This window comes from Ceratotherium simum, chromosome 11 (genome assembly GCF_057802395.1).
Source record: "Ceratotherium simum simum isolate JZ-2026a chromosome 11, ASM5780239v1, whole genome shotgun sequence".
In the NCBI taxonomy this organism is placed as follows: Eukaryota; Metazoa; Chordata; class Mammalia; order Perissodactyla; family Rhinocerotidae; genus Ceratotherium; species Ceratotherium simum.
The window spans coordinates 44,814,814-44,838,104 of NC_141910.1; the positions used below are offsets into that span (position 1 = coordinate 44,814,814).

A 23,291-nucleotide genomic window follows, 5' to 3' on the forward strand; every position below is an offset into this window, starting at 1 on the left:
TGGGGATTACGGCCACTTCCGGGGGAGGACCCGCCCCCTGCAGGAACTACGTCAGCCGCCAAGCGGAAGGAAGCTGTGGGGTATTCGCGCGTGCTGTGCTAGCCATGGCGGCTGCCCGAAAAGTTTTAGAGTTCCATGCCAGGCGGCCCTGGGGTCCGGAGGAGGGGGTCGAAGATCCGGACGAGGACGACGAGGATGATAACGATGAAGCCGCGAATGGGTTCTCCCTGGAGGAAGTGTTACGGCTCGGAGGCACCAAGGTAATGGTCTTGGACTTGCGGAGAAGGGGGCCAGAGGCGCGGGGAGTGGTCCCTCTCGTGGCTGGGCAAATGGCCCGGCCGCCCCCGAGCTGCGGAGTGGGAGGGCGTCCTCGACCCGGATCCCTGCTTCGAAATGTGCTCTGTGCGCTCCCCGCACTTCTTCTTTTCCACTGCTTTTTGCAAGAAAAAAGTAGTTTAGAATTGAACGTTTTTGTGCTGTGGCGTTTCTTAGGATGTAGGCGATCATCTCATTTTATTGACGTGGTATAACTGGCATTGTGTCAGGTCGGAGAGGACTGACTTTTTTTGGTTCTGACCTCGTGGCATCAGTGTTTTGAACTCCAGCAGTGTTGGGGTTTTAACTTCTGTTCTCACAGAGTACACGCACGTGCGCCCTGCACGCTCGAGAAACCCTCTGCTCTCTTGGATTTTACATCCTAATTAAGGGAAAGAAGCAGTAACTAAACTTTTGAGTACATAGTATGTCAGACGCTGAGTAGTGCTATGGAGAAAAATAAAACGAGGATAAGGAGTGGGAGAGGGCATCACGGTTATAAATGAGATGATCGCCCATCACTGAGATGTTTGAGCGGAAACCTGAAGGAAAGAAAGGAGTGAGCTGTGTTGTTCCATGAACGACAACAATGTCAGTGTAGCTGAGGCAGACGTAAGGAGAGAGTAATAAGAAATGAGGTAAGAGAGTGGGCCTTTGTTCTGAATTTGACGCGAAACCATTAGAAGATTTGGAGCAAATATGTGACATAATATTTTGCATCCTTTTTTTTTCTTACTATCCTAGAGATCCTTCCATATCTGTACGTGTCACTGGTTTTGTGTCTGCCTAAATCATCCTGTTTGCCTTAATTTATCTAACCAGCCATTTATTGTGGGTATTTAAGTTGTCAAGTCTTTCGCTATTTTTTTTTAAAGCAGAACACCTTTCAAGTTGGCTGTCATCATTTTTTTTTTTTGAGAAAGATTGGCCCTGCGCTAACATCTGTTACCAGTCTTCCTCTTTTTTTTTTTTTTTCCTCCCCAAAGCCCCAGTACATAGTTGTGTGTCATAGTTGTAGAGTTGTAGCTCTTTTATGTGGGACACTGCCTCAGCATGGCTTCTGGAGCGGTGAGTAGGTCCGTGCCTGGGATCCAAACTGGCGAACCCCGGGCTGTGGAACTGGAAGGCGCAAACTTAACTGCTCCGCCACCAGGCTGGCCGCAAGTCTTTTGCTATTTTAAGTAATCTTTCAGTAAATAACCTTGAATATATATTTTTTCCCACGTTTGTAAGTGTATGCGTAATCTAAACTTGTAGAAATGGAACTGCTGAGTCAAATGTGTGTCTTGTATTTTGATTGAAGTTGGCAGATTGCCCTCAATAGAGGTTGTGCCTATTTACACTCCTATCAGCCAAGTAAGAAAGTGCCTTGCCCCAACACCACCTGTCATAATTGTATCTTTGCTCATCTGACAGATTAAAAAATGGATGTATCATTGTGGTTCTAATTTGGATTTCCCTAAATGTCAGTGAGGTTGAACATCTTTTCATATTTTCAAATAACCACTTTTCCCTATGAACCATTTGTTTATATCTTTTGCACATCTCTCTTTTGGGTGATTTGTTACTTCCTGAGCTGATGTGTAGAAACTTTTACATTAAGTAATAAGGCCAATTACTTTGATATGAGTTGCCAGTGTTTTTCTTTTCCAGTTTACTTGTTTTTTGATTTTTGTGTATGTTTTGTATGGGGGAGAATAAATTTACCCATCCTTTGCTTTATGGGCCCTGAGTTTTATGTCAAATTTGGAAAGGTTTTCCCTACTCGGAAATTATTTTTTAAATTATGTTACGCTTTCTCCTATTATTTTATGGTTTTGTTTCTTTCACATTTAAATCTTTGATCAGTCAAGTATTTATTTTGGTGTAGGATGGGAACCCAGGCAATAGCATGATGACTCAATTTAATTGATTTCAGAGATACAAATTTCACATTAAATTTTGAAGTTTTAACTAAACTGTTGGATATGTAATTTATTTTTTAACTTATGTTTTTATGCAGCAAGATTACCTTATGCTGGCTACTTTGGATGAGAATGAAGAAGTGGTGGATGGAGGCAAAAAAGGAGCAATTGATGACCTTCAACAAGGTGAATTGGAAGCGTTTATTCAAAATCTTAGTTTGGCCAAGTATGCAAAAGCTTTCTTAATTGAAGAAGATGAACCAGCTAAAAAAGAAGATGCCAGCGAAAAAGAAGCAAGAGTATCTAAAGTAGATAATAGAAAGCAAAATGCGGCAGAAAATGAAAGGACATCAGTCGGTAGTAAAGTGAAAAATAAAAAGTCAGAACAACATTCTGTTGAGAACAACAGTGCCACACCAAAAGTGAAGAAAGATAAACAACAGGACGTCTTTGAATTCTTTGAGAGACAGACGTTGTTACTCAAGCCTGGAGGCAAATGGTATGATCTCGAGTATAGCAATGAATATTCTTTGGAACCCCAGCCTCGGGATGTTGTGTCTAAGTACAAAACGTTGGCTCAGAAGTTGTATGAGCATGAAATCAACTTATTCAAAAATAAGACGAATAATCAAAAGGGAGGCTCTTCTACCTGGATGAAGGCAATTGTGTCATCAGGGACGCTAGGTGACAGGATGGCAGCCATGATTCTGCTTATTCAGGATGATGCTATTCACACACTCCAGTTTGTAGAAACTCTCGTGAACCTTGTTAAAAAGAAGGGCAGCAAACAGCAGTGCCTCATGGCTTTGGATACTTTCAAAGAGTTACTCATTACAGACCTTTTGCCAGACAGTCGGAAGCTGCGGATTTTCAGCCAGCATCCTTTCAACAAACTAGAAAAGTTGTCCAGTGGCAACAAGGATTCAAGAGACAGAAGGCTGATCCTATGGTATTTTGAACACCAGCTGAAACATCTAGTGGCTGAATTTGTGCAGGTCTTAGAAACTTTAAGTCATGATTCATTAGTAGCCACCAAAACTCGAGCCCTTACAGTGGCTCATGAGCTCCTTTGTAACAAACCTGAGGAAGAGAAGGCCCTTCTTGTGCAGGTGGTAAATAAACTGGGAGATCCTCAGAACAGAATAGCCACAAAAGCCTCCCATCTATTAGAGACATTGCTGTGTAAGCATCCCAATATGAAAGGCGTTGTGTGTGGTGAAGTAGAAAGGCTGCTCTTTCGCTCAAATATCAGCTCCAAAGCACAATATTATGCAATTTGCTTTTTAAATCAAATGGCCCTCTCCCATGAAGAAAGTGAATTGGCTAACAAATTAATAACTCTTTATTTTTGTTTTTTTCGGACTTGTATCAAGAAAAAAGATATCGAATCAAAAATGCTTAGTGCCCTTTTAACAGGAGTGAATAGGGCATACCCTTATGCCCAGACTGGTGATGACAAAGTGAAGGAGCAGGTTGACACACTGTTTAAAGTGTTACATATTGTGAATTTTAATACCAGTGTGCAGGCTTTAATGTTGCTTTTCCAAGTAATGAATTCTCAGCAGACAATATCGGATCGATATTATGCAGCATTATATAGGTAAGTACATACCCTTCCAATATGTGAATGTGAGGAATAAGGTGATCTAATACAGCACATGCAGTACCCCTCTGTGGAGCAAGAGAAAGACTTAGAAAATTGGATTTTGCACACCCTCCCCGGCCCCCTTCCCCGCCCAGCAACTTGGTACTCACCAACTTTGAGTAAGTGACTTAATCTTTTTTCCTCTGTTGGACAACTATGTTATATGCTTTGAATACGTTGTTTTTTATTTTGAGAAGTTGTTAAAATACAAGAAAATAACACCCCAACAAAGCATCCGTATCCTACCATCTAATATTTCAACATTAACATTTTTTATATTTGTTTTAAATCTTTTTGGATATTAAAGAAGTAGAACTGCAGATATAATTGAAGTTTCCTTCTCCTCCTCCCCCCATCCTCAGTCCTATATTTCTTCCTCCTGTCCTTCACACAGCCATTTAATAATTCATTCAACAAGAAATTTTTTATTTCACTTAACATAATAACCTCCAGGTCCATCCATGTTGTTGCAAATGGGACGATTTTGTCTTTTTTTATGGCTGAGTAGTATTCCATTGTGTATATATATACCACATCTTCTTTATCCAGTCATCTGTCAATGGACACTTGGGTTGCTTCTGCTTCTTGGCTATAGTGAATAATGCTGCAGTGAACTTAGGGGTGCATAAGCCTCTTTGGATTGCTGATTTCAAGTTCTTTGGATAAATACCCAGAAGTGGGATAGCTGGATCATAAGGTATTTCTACTTTTAATTTTTTGAGGAATCTCCACACTGTTTTCCATAGAGGCTGCACCAGTTTGCATTCCCACCAGCAGTGAATGAGGGTTCCCTTTTCTCCACATCCTCTCCAACATTTGTTATTTTTTGTCTTGGTGATTGTAGCCATTCTCCTGAGTATAAGGTGGTATGTTAGTGTAGTTTTGATTTGCATTTCCCTGATGATTAGTGATGTTGAACATCTTTTCATGTGCCTGTTGGCCATCTGTATATCTTCCTTGGAAAAATGCCTGTTCATATCCTCTGCCAATTTTTTGATCAGGTTGTTTGTTTTTGTTGTTGTTCAGTTGTGTGAGTTCTTTATATATTAAGGAGATATATATATATATCCACCCTTGTTGGATATATGATTTACAAATATTGTCTCCCAGCTGATGGGTTGTCTTTTCATTTTGATCCTGGTTTCATTTGCCTTGAGAATCTCTTTAGTCTGATAAAGTCCCACTTGTTTATGTTTTCTTTTGTTTCCCTTATCTGAGTAGACATGGGATTCAAAAAGATCCCTCTAAGACTAATGTCAAAGAGTATTCTGCCTATATTTTCTTCTAGGAGTTTTATAGTTTCAGGTCTTACCTTCAAGTCTTTGATCCACTTTGAGTTAATTTTTCAACAAGAAATTTTTGAGTGCCAGTCATATGCTGGACACTGTTCCAGGTGGTCAGGACATAGCACAGTGAACACAATTCCCACCCCTAGAGTTGCTTACATTCATATTGGGGAAGACAGATAGTAAACAGGAAAGTTTGTTAGATGGAGAGGTTTGAGGGTTGCAGTTTTGGAATTTTTTTAATATTGGGGTTAAGGTTTTGTTTATGGAATCTTGCAACTGTCCTGCAGCGCACCCATTGAGGGATGATATTTTGAACAGTATGAAAATGCTTTGGAACTGTTCAGGTATACCAATAAGCTGTGTATTGCCTTCTAATTCATTTTTGTAATTTTACATACATATATCTTGTGAGAAATACAGTGTAGTGGTTAATATCTTGGACTTAAGCCACGCTGCCTGGATTTTAGTCCCAGCTGTTAGTTGGCTGTGTAACTTGGGCCAAATTACTTAATCCTTGTTAAGAAGATATTGGTATACATGAATGATCCCATTTTACTGTGCCTTGGTTTATTCGTCTATAAAATAAGAGAGGAAAGCACCTATCCCCGTAGGGTTATTATGAAGATGATGAAACTTCCCAAGGTTACACAGCTAGAAAAGGACAGAACTGAGACTTTAATAAGATTAGTGAGTTAATGTACATGTTAACCCACGTAATCTTCATGTGTATGTTAAGCACTTAACAGCGCCTGACGCATAGTGAGTGCTCTGTAAATGTTGGCTAAGATTAGTGAGTTAATGTACATGTTAACCCACGTAATCTTCATGTGTATGTTAAGCACTTAACAGTGCCTGACACATAGTGAGTGCTCTGTAAATGTTGGCTGCTATTGTTAATATTATTCACATGCACATCTTTAGTTTAAGCCTCCGAACAGCTCTCCAGTCTGTGAGGTGCAGTAATTTGTGCAGGTCACGCAGACATTATGAGGCCAAGTTAGGTGGTAAATCCGGGTCCACTGGCCTTGGAGTTCATGATGTTTCATGGCACCCATTGCACTGTACACTAAAAAGAATCTCAATGACCTTTCCATACTCTTATTAAGAGTCTGCAGTTTTTTTTAAGTAATAAATACTTAACTTTTTTAGTTTGGAAAGAGTTCCAAGGCTGAAAATGTAGAGGTTTTGGGGCCTTAGATTTTTTTTTGTAACTTTCGAGGGTCATAAAACTGTCTAATTTTTAGAAAATGTTTGGAATATGTTGGAGAACATGTTTTTCTAATATCCACTTAACATCTCAGTGTTTAACACAACAGTCTAACATCTCTGAGGAGTACATTCCTCAATTCTTTAAATTACTGCTTGCCAAGAGCTCTCACCGATGGATTTCCTCAAAGGGCTTTTAAGTCTTCCTAAAGTATATATTTCCTCTTGGTTTTATTAAGAATCCTTTAAAGATTTTATTTATTTATTTTTCCCCCAAAGCCCCAGTACATAGTTGTCTGTCATAGCTGCACATCCTTCTAGTTGCTGCATGTGGGACGCGGCCTCAGCATGGCTGGAGGAGCGGTGCCTCGGTGCGCACCCGGGATCCGAACCCGGGCCGCCGGCAGCGGAGCGCACGCACTTAACCGCTAAGCCACGGGGCCGGCCCTAAGAATCCTTTAAATAAAAATTACCTAATATTGATTAAGGGGTAAAAGAAATGAAGAAATGATTTGGTTTACAAAAATGTGATTTATCAAAAACTTTAGGAATATGTTTTCTGTCAAATCGTGGAGACACACCTATCTAAATTCTTCTCAAATGTTTCTGTTGATGTGTAATGGAACTTATGATTACAAATGAGTTGCAAAATGGATGGAAATGTTGAAAATTTAAATGTGAAGAGCAAATTGAATATCAAAGATTGAATAATACCAAATATCTCAGAATATCACCAATAGGTACTAGAATTATGGACAAATGAGGAAAACTGGGTGTGCAGAGCAGTATAAATATGCCTCCCAAGGTTAAATATTTTCAGTTCTAATATTAGTGGGAAAAAGTTAGTAGACGTGCTTAGAGCAAGAAGTAATGATTTCACATGAGCACATCTGAAGGATTGTGTTAATTCTGGGTGTCCTAATGTCTGGTGGTCCAAAACAGTTGGAGCATTTCTCTAGGATTCAGCAACTAGGCTAAAGAGAGAATTTAAAAATTATCATATAATAGTTGAGCAGCCTGCCCAAGAGAGACTTTAGGGAGTGAAGGACACATAATAGCTATGTAGAGTCAAGTGTCTGAAAGGCTGTCATATAAAAGTGTAATTAGCTTATTTTGTTGTGTGTTTTTTTACCAACTTTATTGAGATATACTTGACAAATAATATTGTATGTATTTAAAGTGTACGACATTTATACATGATTTGATGTACGTATACGTTGTAATGATTACCATAATCAAGTTAATTAACACATCCGTCACCTCACAATTACTCCTTTTTTTCTTTTTTTTGGTGATAAGAATGCTTAGTATCCACTCTCAGCAAATTTCAAGTATACAATGCAGTATTATTAACTATAGTCACCATCCTGTACATTAGACCCTCAGAACTTATTCATCTTAGACTGAGTTTTCACCCTTTGACCAACATCTCCCCGTTTCCCCCATCCCCTGCCACCACAATCTCTTCTCTGTTTCTATGAGTTTGATTTTTTTTTTAGTTTTTAGATTTAGATTTTCTTTTAGATTCCACATTAAGTGAAATCATACAATATTTGTCTTTCTCTTTCTCATTCTTCACTTAGCATAATGTCCTCCAGGTTCATACATGCTGCAAATAGGATTTCCTCCTTTCTCGTGGCTGAATAATATTCCATTATATATATACGTATATATACCACATCTTCATTATCCATTCATCTCTCAACAGACACTTAGGTTGTTTCCATACTTTGGCCATTGTGAATAATGCAATGAACACGGGAGTTGCAGATATCTCTTCAAGATACTAATTTCATTTCGTTCGAATATGTGCCCAGAGGTGGACTTGCTGGATTATGTGGTAGTTCTGTTTTTAATTTTTTGAGGAACTTCCATACTGTTTTCCATAATGGCTGTACCGATTTATATTTCTACCAACAGTGTACCAGTGTTCCATTTTCACATCCTCACCGTTTGTTCTCTCTTGTCTTTTTGATAATAGTCATCCTAACAGGTGTGAATTGATATCTCATTGTTTTGATTTGCATTTCCCTGATAATTAGTGATGTCAAGCACCTTTTTGTGTACCTGTTGGCCATTTGTATGTCTTCCTTGGGAAAATGTCTATTCAGATCCTTTGCCCATTTTTTAATCAGATTATTTGGGTTTTTTGCTATTGAATTGTATGAGGTTTCTTATATATTTTTGATATTAACCCCTTATCAGATACATGGTTTGCAGATATTTTCTCCCATTCTGTAGGTTGCCTTTTCATTTTTTTGATTGTTTCCTTTGCTGCGCAGAAGCTGTTTAGTTTGATGTAGTCCCGTTTGTTTATTTTTGCTTTTGTTGCTTGTGTTTAGGTTATTTTATGTCGCTTCAGAGGGCAGTAGTTGAATTAATAGTTGGAAATAACACAGGAGCAGATTTGAGCTGTGGGTAAAGAAGGTATTTTCTGGCAAAATGAGTTGTCCAAAATTGGATTGGGTTCCTAGTGAGAGAGTGAACAATCCACAGTCACTAGAGATGTTGCACAACCACTTACCGTGGAGTGAACCACTTATTCATTAAACAGATATTGAGCATTTATTCAGTGCCAGGCACTGGGATTACAACAATGAATAACACAGGCACAGTCCCTGTTCATTGGACTTTAGGGGAAAAGGAGAGAAAGGCAAAAATGTGTGTTAAACTGTGAAGAAGGTAAACATGGGACTGATATAGAGAATAATGGAGGAACGTATTTTAGATACGATGGGTGAGCAGACAGTTACTAGGCAGAGAGAATAGCATGTATGGGAAGGGTGTTATACAATTAGTACATTGGACTAGAGATTCTCTGAAGTCCTTACAATTTAGTTTTCTACTATAATGTATGGTCTTCTCTAGAACCATGTGGAGGCTGCCTCTGATCACCCATCTAGTAGGTAGTGATACAAAGATAAGAGCCCTGGTCTAGTCCACTGCTTTCATAGGTCAGTTTTCCTTATTTGGTTTTGGATTAGCCTTTCATGCGTGGTTCTGTATCTATATAAAAGTTACACTGTTAGGGCTGTGCCCTGTTGGTCTAGAGAATGAAAAACCACTTGGAAAAGAGAAAAGAAACCACAAAAACAAAGTCTCTTGCCTCTGTGGTATTTGTTTTTGTTTTGTTTTTGTTTTTCCTGGTACTATCATCGTTCTTTCTCTTCTGGTCGTTGACTTCCAACTTTACATCTTATGGCAGAAATGGTCTCTTATTCTAAAATAAGCAGGAAGATTATCCTTAACTGAGATGAGGTTAGTAGTTGCCTCTCTTATGTGACTGCTGCTTGTAGAGATGTTTTATGAATAAACATTTGATCTTGTTTTTGTTTTACAGGAAGATGTTGGATCCAGGGTTGATGTTGTGTTCTAAACAAGCCATGTTTCTTAACCTTGTCTACAAGTCTCTGAAAGCTGACATCGTGTTGCGCAGGGTGAAGGCTTTTGTGAAGAGGTTACTTCAAGTTACTTGTGAACAGATGCCACCATTCATATGTGGAGCTTTGTACCTTGTGTCTGAGATCCTTAAAGCAAAACCAGGTTTAAGAAGTCAACTAGATGATCATCCGGTATATTTTACAACTGCTTTTTATATCGAGTGGGTTCTGAAATATATTGGTATTTTTATTCTTTGCTTAAATGACAATAACTTACTTAGTTCTCCGGAGCGTGTAGGAATGTGAGTCCTGGAGTTGGACAGACCTGGATGTTAGTCCCAGGGGTAGTTTCCTAGGTGAGCTTGTTGTTTGACCCCTTTACTGGTAATAAACTGCACTACTCTAACCTGCGATTATATGAGATAGTTACCCAAGGTTGTAGAGCCAATATATCTCTGAAGTCTGTTTCCTCAGTTGTGAAATGGTCATCATAGTACCTGCCTTGTAGGGTTATTTAGAACACATCAGAAATTCATTTATGGTCTGATTGTTTTCATGTAATAAAGTCCCCAAATCTCAAGGATTCTTGGCTCACAGCTCTATTACATTTAGAAATAAGAATATGATCTCCTTTCATTCTGAATATTCATTAATGGAACTTTAATGTTTCACCAGAATTGCAATAAGCGAATCTTCTTCACAACTACCTCACATAATTGAATACAGACTTCCAGTTGATTAATGTAGATTCATTAAACTGTTTTTTTAGGAGTCTGATGATGAAGAAAATTTTATTGACATACGAGATGATGAAGACATAGAAAAATTCACTGATGCAGATAAAGAAACAGATACAGTGAAAAAAGTTGAGACAGACGAAACTGTGTCTGAAAGTCATATGGAAACCAAAAAATCAGAGTCTGCTTCTTGGGTGCACTTTGATAATTTGAAAGGTGAGCTTCCTAAATCTTTAAATTATTCTCTTGAATCTTTAAACCAGGGAATTGGATCCCCCTGTGATAGTAATAGAAATTAATATTACACCATTTTAGAAGTCCTCTATATTGCTTTTTTTTAAATGGGAGCTCATAAGTAGATATGTTCAGGACCTTAGAAGTAAATTTTTTATATTGAATCATTGATTTATTAACAATACTACAGATAATAAATATACATTTTAAAATAATTTAAATCTTAGAAATTAAAGCAAGTACCTTTTGGAGCTGTGAAGATTTAGTGAGAGAACTATGGACATGTTAGGTGCACAATAAATCTCTTCTCTCAGCTATCAATGTAATAAGTTTATGCCTTTGAACCAGGTTTAGTTTCTTGGCCTTTATACATGTAAAGGCGTCAAACGTGGAACATATATGAAGACAACAAATGTGTGTACATGAAAGTTTGATTTATAAACAAAAGTATTTGGTTATATGTTGTAAATTCTGTGAACTTTTGGTTATTTTGTTTGAGTATCATATTCACCCTTTACAGTTCCTTAAAGTAACATTTTGGAGTTGAAAACTTTCTGTGAGATAGAAACTTTAGGTTTTCCATACACACACACAAACTGAATTAAGTCTGTTAATAGAATATTACAGCCAAAAGAAATCTTAGAAACGCAGCCTCTTCATTTGAGACTGTAAAGAAAAGCACACTAGCCTTGAGGATCAAGAAATGTGCCAGACCCATTTCTTCAAACTTGTTGTGAGACTCTTGGTCAGATTATTTCATCTCTCCAAACTTCTGTTTGCCTGTGAAGTATAAAAGAGAAGTATGTAGCTACCAGGAAAGTTTTTAAAAGAATCCATCTCTTCATGCCCTGAAGGCTAAACTGAGAATAATCCTTTAGACGGATGGTGAGCATGTGCAATATGCAGTGGACAGGTCAGAGTGTGTTCTGAAAGGCCTTTGCTTTAAATTTTTTAATCCTGAGTTTCTGAAAACATGAAGAAAATATTGTAAAACCTGTTCCAAGTGAGAATTATTTTGGGGCATACGTTAATGACAGTTATTCACTGCACTCTAAAGTTCCCAAAGAATTTAGACCTATTTCCTCTTCAAGTTATTTGCCATCTTAACGCTTATGACCTAATTGACCCAGATATGGGCACCTTTTTTTTGCTTTTTGAAAAAGGAAGTTTTGAAAGGGAGTTTTTAGTAGTTGGGATAAACATACTGCCTGGTTTATTCAATAGCAAATGCTAGCTTGGGTACCAAGATAACTTCTTTATGGGGCTTGAAGTTTTTAATCTAGATAGGCTGCCTGGCTAACTGAATGTTGAAAATTGTAGGTATCAGTGACAACATTAATGGTAGTGGTTTTAGTGACCTCTTGGGCTAGGAGTAAAGCATTTGAGAAATACTGTTTTTTGTTCTCAGGTGGCAAACGGTTAAACACGTATGATCCATTCAGTAGAAACCCTTTGTTCTGTGGAGCTGAAAATACAAGTCTTTGGGAACTCAAAAAGGTAAAATAATTTTAAATTGTCTTTTAATTCATTGTATGCTATATATTTGCCCACATGAATCTAATACCTTGAAGTTTCCATTTTTCTTGTAAATGATAAATAAAGGAGTTTAGTTATTTAGACATTAGTTAATTGGCATAAGGAAGCAATTTTAAGTGTGTCACCTGCCTGTAATGCTTTATAACCCGTTATTTTTGTTACCTCTGATAAACATCAAATTTACACATTTACACATTTCTGCATTCACATCTAGAAAATCTTAAATAGTGTGCATGCAAAATAAGGATGTTGTACATGGCTATAAATAAATTTTGCTTTTTGTAAGTAGATTATTGCACATCATGACTTTATAAAATGATCGTTTTGCTTTATGCATCAGATATCCCTGAAAAGTTTTGTGATGACAGAACTTTTTGCAAATAAAGTTACTTTTTAAATGTGTAAGAGGAACTCATATTTCTAATAACTTTTCTATGATTTCTTTGGTAAAAGAAGCTTTTACCAAATTTATTTGGTAAAATGAATAAAATAAAATTTGGTAATTTATTAAAGCTACGATTTTTGGTAAAGCAAATAAGTGTCTTCCTATGCAGAGTCCTGTGGGTGCCTGATACCTTTTCAGTGAGTCTGCAAGGTCACAACTACTTGCATATTATATACCAAGATGTTATTTGCCTTTGTCACCGTGTTGACAGTGGCACTGATGGTATTTAAGAAATGATGGATAAAACTGCTGGCGCCTTAGCAAAAACAGAGACAGTACAGTCGTAGCTGTTATATTCTTCACTGCCACATACTTGCAGGAAAGGGAAAAAAAAGCAGTATCACATAAGAAGGATAAAGCAGGAAAAATTATTGCTTTTATTATCTTGGCCCTAAAGTACATGTCTTTTTAATACTCTGTGTGCATATATAGCAAAAGTGCATAATGCACTTCTGCAACATACGTAAGTATGAAGGTTGTCTCATGTCTTAAGGAAAAGTGCCTGTGGAGTTGTTGGAAACTCAACTAGCTCTTTTAAGAACTGGCTGACGGATAGACTGGTTATTCAGACTTGGGTATTTGGGAGACATATTCTTGGAAATGAATGAAGCAAACCTATTACTTCAAGCAAAACAGCTGACAGTATTTGTTGTCAATGATAAAATTCAAGCTTTGAAGCAAAGGTTAAAATTTTAGAAATCTTGTAACCACCACCTTGAGCTTAACAGTTTCTCAGTATGTAAAAGCTTTTCTGATGAAATCAGTGGTGATACTAACAATGTGACTTTTGTGATAACGTTGAATGAAATGTGGCCAACATTTGAAAGGATTGCATAACTCACCAGATTACTATTTTCCAAATGACCAATACACAGTGTTACAAATTCATGTGTGGACAAAAGATCCATTCAAAGTAGACCAATTAATTTTAAGTAGCAAGTATCAAAAGCTGATTGATGTTGTTTCAGAGTCCATATTGCAACTGATCTTCAGTTTCAGTATAGTATCAAAGAAGAAAATATGTGAAAGGCTATTAGTTAATCCTACTTTTTCCAACTGTATTTCTGTGTGAGGCCAGATTTTCATCTACTTCGGTTTAAATAACACGGAATACAGAAGCATATATGAGAATCCACTGTCTTCTTTTAAGCCAGACATTAAATAGATTTGTAAAACTAAGATAATGCTACTCTTCTCACTAATGTTTATTTGTTATGAAAAAATAGTTATTTTTCATAAAACATTTATATTAATATGTAGTAGGTTTATCGTTATTTTACATGAACTATAAATGCTTAAAATTTTTCTGTTGTAATTTCTAATAAGGTAGATATCAATAGATATATCCCACTTAAATTAAGGAAGCTTTTGAGGTCCTTGATTTTTAAGTGTATAAAGTGCTCCTGAGGCCAAAATTTTAAGAATCACTCTTCTAATGTATTGGGTTAAGTTTTGGTTCTTTGGATTTTCTTAAATAATCTACAATTGTAGTAAGAGTTGACCCTATTCACATTTTTCTTTTTAGCTATCTGAGCATTTTCATCCCTCTGTGGCCCTTTTTGCAAAGACTATCCTTCAGGTAAGTCTAAGATATTCAGAAGATAAGAAATAAGAAAAAATAAGTAATCTAGTTTTAAATGATCAATTATTGGTCATACAGTGTTTTCTCAACCAGATTTTTTTTTTTTTTTTTTGTGAGGAGATCAGCCCTGTGCTAACATCCGCCAATCCTCCTCTTTTTTTTGCTGAGGAAGACGGCCCTGGGCTAACATCTGTGCCCATCTTCCTCCACTTTATATGGGACGCCGCCACAGTATGGCTTGCCAAGCAGTGCGTCGGTGCGCGCCCGGGATCCGAACCAGCGAACCCTGGGCCGCCGCAGCGGAGCGCGCGCACTTAACTGCTTGCGCCACCGGGCCGGCCCCTCAACCAGATATATTTTTCTGCTATTGTAAAGGAGCAGTGGCTTGTTTAATACAGAGCAGCAGATAAGTCTTCCCACTCTGAGATGAATGAAAGTACAGAATATTAGAAAACCACAACAGGGCCGGCCCCGTGGCTTGGTGGTTAAGTGAGCGCGCTCCACTGCTGGCGACCCGGGTTCGGATCCCGGGCTCGCACCGACGTGCTGCTTCTCCGGCCATGCTGAGGCCGCATCCCACATACAGCAACTAGAAGGATGTGCAGCTATGACACACAACTATCTACTGGGGCTTTGGGGGGAAAAAATAAATAAATAAAATCTTTAAAAAAAAAAAAAAAAAAAAGAAAACCACAACAGTTATTTATTACATTCTGGCTTTTCCCCTGGAGAAAAATTGCCCTGCCCTTTCCCGTTTGCTGTGTTTGCCACTTCAGGGTTTGGTTCCTGGTTAATGGTTAGGTGACTTACAGTATTAGTATTATTTACCTATTCATAAAATCAGCAGTGCATCATAGACTATGTATGTATATGTATCAATGTGTGTTTAATTTCTTCAAGTAAAGAATATTGTGGATGAGAGGGATATTTGAAGGGTCATTTACTGCATATTTGTGCCTTTGATGCAATGTAATAGATTCTTAAGTTTTTCCTCTTTTTTCTTATCTGGATGCATATATATAATTTCAGTTCTTAATTCCCACCCCCACCCCACCTATTAGGGAAATTATATTCAGTATTCAGGGGACCCACTGCAAGATTTCACACTAATGAGATTCTTGGATCGATTTGTGTACCGCAATCCAAAGCCACATAAAGGCAAAGGTATGCTTCCATTTCATTTTTCACTGTTGATATTTGATAAACAGTATGAGCATATAACTAGGTTTTACATTACACTGTCTTGATTTTACATTTCAGAAAACACAGACAGTGTTGTGATGCAGCCAAAAAGAAAACATTTTCTGAATGATATTCGCAGTCTTGCTGGTAAGTATAAAGCCTGGACAGTTGAAACTGGCAAGACAGTGCAAGTCAGTAACACATAAATTGTGTTATTCTTTGCTCCACCTTATCAGAATAAAACCTAAGCACTAGAGATGTTATCCATCTTTAGTTCCCAAGCATGGGTATGCATGCTCACGTTTACTATGTCTGATTGCGCCTTTTTTTTTTTTTTTTTGCTTGAGGAAGATTAGCCCTGAGGTAACATCTGTGCCAGTCTTCCTCCACTTGTATGTGGGATGCCTCCACAACATGGCTGATGAGTGGAGCAGGTCCGCACCTGGGATCCGAACCTGTGAACCCAGGCCGCTGAAGCGGAGCACATGGAACTTTAACTACTCGGCCACGGGGCCAACCCCTGGGCCTTTTGTTTTTTAACTTTATTACAGAAAATTTCAAACATATCCAAAGTAAATACACAGATAGTGTGATGAACTCTTCTGTAACCATCACCCAGCTTCAACAGTTATCAACATTTTGCCGTTCTTGTATCTACAGCTTTATCAGTGACCCCCCCCATATATAATTATCTTTTATAGTTCAGACCATCTTAAGCTCTGTAATATGGGCTTAGCATAAATCCACAATTGGTTTCGTCACAGAGCATCATTGTAAACTTAGTTGATAGCCTTCCATGGGTATTTAGTACCCATCTCGTGGATCTGATTCTCTGTTTTTCTGTTCAGAGCAGACATTTCTTTGCATATCAGATCCCAGCTCCTTTTTGTTCAGAGACTAAGGTTTAAGGTCTCTGAAGTTACACCTTATAAATCATTTAACTTCCAACTGACATTTCGCAGAGCTCCGGAGATGTAAAAGGCCTTGCCCAAAGTTAATAGAGTTAGAATTAGAGGCCAAATCCCCTTTTAATCAAGAGGAGTCAGAAATTTTTATCCTGAAGAGGGAAAAACTCATATTTTTCCAGTTTCTTACTCTTTTTTCTTAGTTTTCCTCAGTATTAAGTAAAATTGTGGATAATTCTGTTTATATTTTTACTTCCTATTCCCAGAATGGCAGGCATTATTGTTGTTTTTCTGAAATGAAAATGACAAATTGAAAGTGATTATTTAAGAGAGCTCTTTGAATTTTTATTTCTCTTGAGATTTGGATTCTGGATGCAATTAGAGGACATGAGAGGACCCTGTTCTTTCACTGTGAAGCACTGATGGCTACATACTTCATTGTAGCCAACAAACAGTTTCAAATGTTGGGTCTCCTCCACACAGACTTTTCCCAGAGATTGTCCATTTTACTATAGGATCCCTTCTGTCCACCTTCCTTACGTTTTGAGACTTTAGAATTGTAGGTATGCTGTATTTAGTTTTAAGAACCTCAATAACATAAAAAGATTACTTTAATAAAAAAATTTATTTTCCTAGTGAACAGTAAGGAGTTCCTTGCAAAAGAAGAAAGCCAAATACCAGTGGATGAAGTGTTTTTCTACAGGTAATATACTTAATATAATTTCATTTGGGGAAGTGTTAAAATTTAAATTTTTAGAATCCATAAAATGCTTTGTAACATAGGCCTATCTTGAAAAGATTGAGGGATATGTCTATGCATTTTGGTGACAATTGATATCCAAGTGAAACTAACACAAGTAAATATAGGGGTTTTGTTTTTAATAATTTAGCATAAATTTTGTTTTATGAATCTTGATTTTATGGAACTTAATCTTTAATTTTTTTTGTGTGTGTGTGAAATTTTTGTTGTACATTATTGTTTGTCAGTCACCATATAAATGCATCCCTCCAACCCTTGTGCCCACCCCCCACTAATTTCTTTTTTTAATATAGTAATTTTCTTACAGGGTTTAAATCTGTACCAGTGTAACATAACAATCAACAACTCATGAGTATTTGTCTAAAACATGGCTCTAAACAGAATTAGCAAAACTCATTGTGCTACTTTAGAGATAAGTCCTAAATCCACTAGTATTCTTACTAACACCTTATAGTAGTACAGGAAGCATTATCTCATCTGATTGGTTAATGTGGTTTGATTTAGTTTGCTTTTTTTAAAACATTTTGTGTGAAAAATTTTGAGGGTGTGATTCCATCTGCACAATGCTAAGTTTCACTGTACCCTGGTGTAAGAAAAGGACCAAATTATAAAATGTTGTGATTCGAGGTCATTTAGAGCCATATTTTATAATATTCTAATACTTACATCATTAGTGTTGATGCTAAAACAACCTTTTATCATACCATTTAATTAAGATCAGTTGAGGTGTTTTTATGAAGAATTAAACCTAAATCTTTGCAATTTATTGTACTTCACATTTCAAAAGTTTCCAGCTATTTGTTGAATTCAAAACTATTTTTTCTATAATTAATACAAATTTTAGTCATTTATATCCAACTGAATTAACAGCTTTTACACTTGTTTGTGTCACTGGTCATAGGTGCTTTGATTATGGTAAAATGGGCCCTTTAATAAAATTATCGAATATGTAACATGCATTTTATTTTAGGTATTATAAAAAAGTTGCTATTGTTAAAGAGAAACAAAAACGGAATGCAGATGAAGAAAGTATAGAAGATGTGGATGATGAAGAATTTGAAAAGATGATTGGTAATTTGTTTTCCTTGACTCTTCAATTTGTAAAATTATTTATTAGAACCATGGAATATTAGGGGTAGAAGTGACCTTAGTTTTAAAAAATCACTTAGTTAAGAATACCACACAAATCACAATGGAGGTTTGAAAAATATTTTGGTGGCATGTGGCATTTCACCCACATTTGCTCCAGATAAATATATGATTGTGCTTGGACAGTTCATGGGGAAAAAAAATTTGTATTTACATGAGTATTCCTTCTTAAGGCCAAATTTCTTCTGAAAGAGAAATTTCTAATCTCCTTGCACTACTGGTAGCAATAGTCTGCTGTTCCATGTATTTTATCTTTATAATTCACAGAGCTAGAAAAATTTTAGTTGAAATTTAGACTGAAAAAAAAAACATGGGAAATGAGAAAAGCTTACATTGAGTTCACTTTTTTTGCATATTGTAGTATATCTACTAAAAATAGGCACTTAAGTAGGTCTAATAAAGTAAAAAGGGCTGCAGTTGCTAAACATCATTTTATTTGATATTTACCCTTTCCTTAAAAGAACTGTAGAAGGAAGCTGAGGGGCAGCCCTGTGGCCTAGCGGGTTAAGTGCACGGGCTCTGCTGTGGCGGCCCAGGTTCAGATCCTGGGCGTGCACCGACACACCGCTTGTCAGGCCGTGCTGTGGCCACGTCCCACATAAAGTGGAGGAAGATGGGCACAGATGTTAGTTCAGGGTCGGTCTTCCTCAGCAAAAAGAGGAGGATTGGCGTGGATGTTAGCTCAGGGCTGATCTTCCTCACCAAAAAAAAAAAAAACTGAAATTCACTGCAACCCATTTTAGTTTAGGGATTTAATTAAGGTCAGTATATTCACAGGTTAATGTAGATTAATAAAACACACCAGCAATAGTCAGATTTATATCATTTTGTTTACTTGTCATAAACAGCAGAATCATGACCATGTGTTAATTGATTCAGATACAAGACATATGTCAACTTTGTTGTTCCTTGCTATATCTCATAATTTGTATATTGTTCTCTGGCAGACACATTTGAAGATGATAATTGTTTCACTTCTGAAAAGGATGACCTTGATTTTGCTGGGTAAAGTACTTAAATCTTTTTTTTTTTTTTTTTTTTACCGTTTTCCCAGCATTTCCGAAATTACTGTCCCTCAGAACAGTAGAGCACAGGACTGTGTGATGTATAGGAGAAATGTATTGAAATAAGTTTGGGAAATGGATAGAGTACTTTGATTTTGGACCTTTATAATGCACATCAGTATATTAATTAAAGGCTCTGAGCCATCTGTAACTCTCTGTTTAAATCTGTTAATAGCCTAATACCCTGCTAGTCACCAAAACACACTTCAGAAAACAATGTCCTCTTTTACGTTACAAGTTGTTATTGTTATTTTTCTTCAGCAACTTGAAAAAGAAAACAAAAGGAGCTAAGGCTGACGCAGAAGATGAAGATTCAGAAGGTAGTGACGATGACCTTGATAACCTGGACGATGATGAAGTTTCTTTAGGAAGTATGAATGAAGAATTTACCAACATCGATGAAGAGGGAGGAACATTCATGGATGTGTTAGATGATGAAAATGAGGGCATTCCAGGTAAGCATTTTAAAATATAAGAGAAACAAACTATGTCTTCCTTTCTTTCTCAGTGTAGGCTAGTTTTTCTGTTGAAGGTTTTTTAATATTACTCTGTATTCAGTTTAATACTCAGATGGGCCAAAAATTTAGAGAGGACCTTTATCCGGCTCATTGGAACTGAAGGGTTTTTTGAAGCAGTTGAGTTTTGAGTTTTGGACTTTTATTTTAATCAACAATTAGGCTGGGCCAGCCCCATGACTTAGCGGTTAAGTGTGCGCGTTCCGCTACTGGCGGCCCGGGTTCGGATCCCGGGTGCGCACCAATGCACCGCTTCTCCGGCCATGCTGAGGCCGCATCCCACATACAGCAACTAGAAGGATGTGCAACTATGACATGCAACTATCTACTGGGGCTTTGGGGGGGGGGGGGCAGAAAAAGGAGGAGGATTGGCAATAGATGTTAGCTTAGAGCCAGTCTTCCTCAGCAAAAAGAGGAGGATTAGCATGGATGTTAGCTCAGGGCTGATCTTCCTGAAAAAAAAATAAAAATAAATTAAAAAATTTAAAAAAAAACAATTAGGCTGTTGGTGCAATATCTGTTGAGCTGTTGTGTTGCCTTTTTTTAATGTTAGAATAGTAATTAGCAGTTTCTAAAAGTTAATCAATATTCATCATCGCCCTATAGCAGTCTTAATTGTTTTTAAATTGCTTAATAGCACATTTTTTTTGGTTTTGGGTTTTTTTTTTGGTAACAGAACTTGATGAAGTCAGCTCCGAAGTCAATACTAAGAGAAGCAAGAGAAAAGGTGCAAATGATTTTGACTTTGCTGGATCGTTTCAAGGTAAGAAAATGCATTTAGTCTCTCTTAAACCTAAGCAGTGTGTGTGTGAAAGTTACTTTTATCATTTTGGGAAATTAACTTTTCTAAATTGGATAGTACAATTTAGTTTTTGTATTTATAATGGATAACAACAGTTTTATGTATTTTTAATATGTGAAAATTGTTCCCCATATACACCTTCAATTGTTTTCTCTTCCTAAATTCCGTCCTCTCACATTTAAATACCTCTAGATCATCTTTTCATTCATGTTTAAACCATTCAAGTATATATGTAAGCCCTGGAGTTTCCATAGACACCTACTGCCTTTTTCCTTTTCTCAACCAATTCTTATTCTTTGCCATTTGACTTCTAAAAAATCCACGCTCTTTATTAACTTTAATTTTCCTTTTTTGTGAGATCTGCCATTTTACTGCCATGACAAAATGATTCTAACTTCAAAAGTGTCTTACTTAAAAAGGATATGGGGCCGGCCCCATGGCTTAGCGGTTAAGTGCGCGCACTCCGCTACTGGCGGCCCGGGTTCGGATCCCGGGCGTGCACCGACGCACTGCTTCTCCGGCCGGCCATGCTGAGGCCGCATCCCACATACAGCAACTAGAAGGATGTGCAACTATGACATACAACTATCTACTGGGGCTTTGGGGCGGGGGGAGGATTGGCAATAGATGTTAGCTCAGAGCCGGTCTTCCTCAGCAAAAAGAGGAGGATTAGCACTGATGTTAGCTCAGGGCTGATCTTCCTCACAAAAAAAAAAAAAAGGATATGAATTCTTCTTTCTGCTAATTTGTTTTCTAGCATTTTTGAAAGTTATGTCATAACAGATTATGCCTTTTAGTATAACACTTGGAAGGTGCTAATAAAATAAAAATGTAGTATATTAGGTGACAATTTTAAGTTTTTAATAAAATGTAAAAAGCACTATTATAAATATTTGATTCCTTAAGTCTGTGGATAAATTCACAGGCTTGCTTTTTTTTGTCATGCTTTGCTTCTAATGCCTCTCTAGCTTCTGCTTACTAGTAAATACTGATGAAAAATTTTAAAAACTGGTAAAGTTAAAAATAATTAAAATGCTTGACAATATTTTATTAAAATTAAACAATAAATATTAAAAATATTTTTGGCAATGAGTATCAAAAATAATAAAATAGTAACTATATATATATTGGTAGTAGTCTCTCAGAGTCTTGTATGCCTACAGAATTTTTATCAGCTTTTTCAAATCCTGCCAACAATCATAGTTCTCTGAATTAGATTTATCTGATGCATGTTTACATTAGAACATGTTATCTTCCAGATTTTGTCTTTCATTGAGTGATGTAAGGTCACACTTTAGTAGTAGCATATGCTCAAATAAAAGGCAAAGTTTTCCTCAAAATCACCTCTCAAAACAAAAATGTTGCTTTAAAAGTCCTACTGAGCCTGTCATATTAAAAGATACTCTCTCGGGACCTTATTTTGAATAATGAAGTACTATTTCAGAAGATATTAGGATCTCAGATCTCAATGAATAATAGTTTTGGATGCAGATTAAAGGATACCTGACAGAATTGATTAAAACAAAAGGAGGAGGCAAAGGAATTTCAAACACATTTATTCATTGATCTGGGGGGGTTTCACCCTACATTTGCAAATGTTGGATATCCTTAAGGATAAACAAACCTTAAGAAGGCAGTACAGCAGAAGTGCTTACTGAGTGAAGTTAAACACCTGTAGGATGAATGAAAACCAAAAACACCTTTCCTAATGCCAGACAAATGGGATTTTAGCTTAAGATAAAAATATTCAATAATAGCATTATACACAGTTCTTAAATAACATAACATACATTTCACCTTCATAAAAATTAAGATGAAATGCTCTAGAAACTATTTTATCAAAAGTGGCTCTGGTATATCCATGCAAAGACTTGTACACGCTTGTTTGCAGCAACATTATTCATAATAGCCAAAAAGTGGGAACAACCCAAATGTCCGTCTACTGATGAATTGATAAACACAATATGGTGTAGTAGTCCCTCATCTGCGGGGGATACGTTCCAAGACCCCCAGTGGATGCCTGAAACTAGATAGTACCGGACCCTATATATACTATGTTTTTTCCTATATATACATACCTATGATAAAGTTTAATGTATAAATTAGGCACAGTAAGAGATTAACAACTGTAATAATAAAATCAAACAATTACGACAATATACTATAGTAAAAGTTACCGTAGATCTTAGCAACCTCAGCATAGGATTTTTTTCTTTCCTTATAAAGTCAAGAACTTTCATCTTTTCACTTAAAGGAAGCACTTTATGGCTTCTCTTTGGCATATCCAAATTGCCAGCATCACTGCTCCTATGCTTTGGGGCCATTATTAAGTAAAATAAGGATTACTTGAACACAAGCATGGTGATCCCGAGACCAACTCAGTAACTCACGGGTGGGTAGTATATACAGCGTGGATAGGCTGACAAAGGAATGACTGACATCCTGGGTGGGACAGCATGAGATTTCATCAGGCTGGTCAGAATGGCATGTGATTTAAAACTTATAAATTGTTTATTTCTGGAATTTTTCATTTTATACTTTCAGACCATAGTTGACCTCGGGTAACTGAAACCGAGGATAAGGGGGGACTACTGTATGCCCATATAATGGAATATTATACAGCAGTAAAATGGAATAAGCT

At 36.9% G+C, this 23,291-nt stretch overlaps 1 protein-coding gene across 1 annotated transcript in view; it reads left to right on the forward strand.

The window, feature by feature from the left end:
- The first annotated feature begins 81 nt into the window (after window positions 1-81).
- CEBPZ (CCAAT enhancer binding protein zeta) overlaps window positions 82-23,291 on the forward strand; it is a 25,642-nt gene continuing 2,432 nt past the window's right edge. Inside the window, exons 1-13 of the mRNA XM_004418140.3 lie at window positions 82-260; window positions 2,318-3,819; window positions 9,700-9,931; window positions 10,509-10,692; window positions 12,119-12,207; window positions 14,217-14,270; window positions 15,335-15,437; window positions 15,534-15,602; window positions 16,997-17,063; window positions 18,091-18,191; window positions 19,217-19,274; window positions 19,595-19,788; window positions 20,525-20,611. Coding sequence (XP_004418197.2) covers window positions 105-260; window positions 2,318-3,819; window positions 9,700-9,931; window positions 10,509-10,692; window positions 12,119-12,207; window positions 14,217-14,270; window positions 15,335-15,437; window positions 15,534-15,602; window positions 16,997-17,063; window positions 18,091-18,191; window positions 19,217-19,274; window positions 19,595-19,788; window positions 20,525-20,611 — 2,896 coding nt within the window. The 5' untranslated portion in view covers window positions 82-104. The remainder of the gene's footprint in view (window positions 261-2,317; window positions 3,820-9,699; window positions 9,932-10,508; window positions 10,693-12,118; window positions 12,208-14,216; window positions 14,271-15,334; window positions 15,438-15,533; window positions 15,603-16,996; window positions 17,064-18,090; window positions 18,192-19,216; window positions 19,275-19,594; window positions 19,789-20,524; window positions 20,612-23,291) is intronic.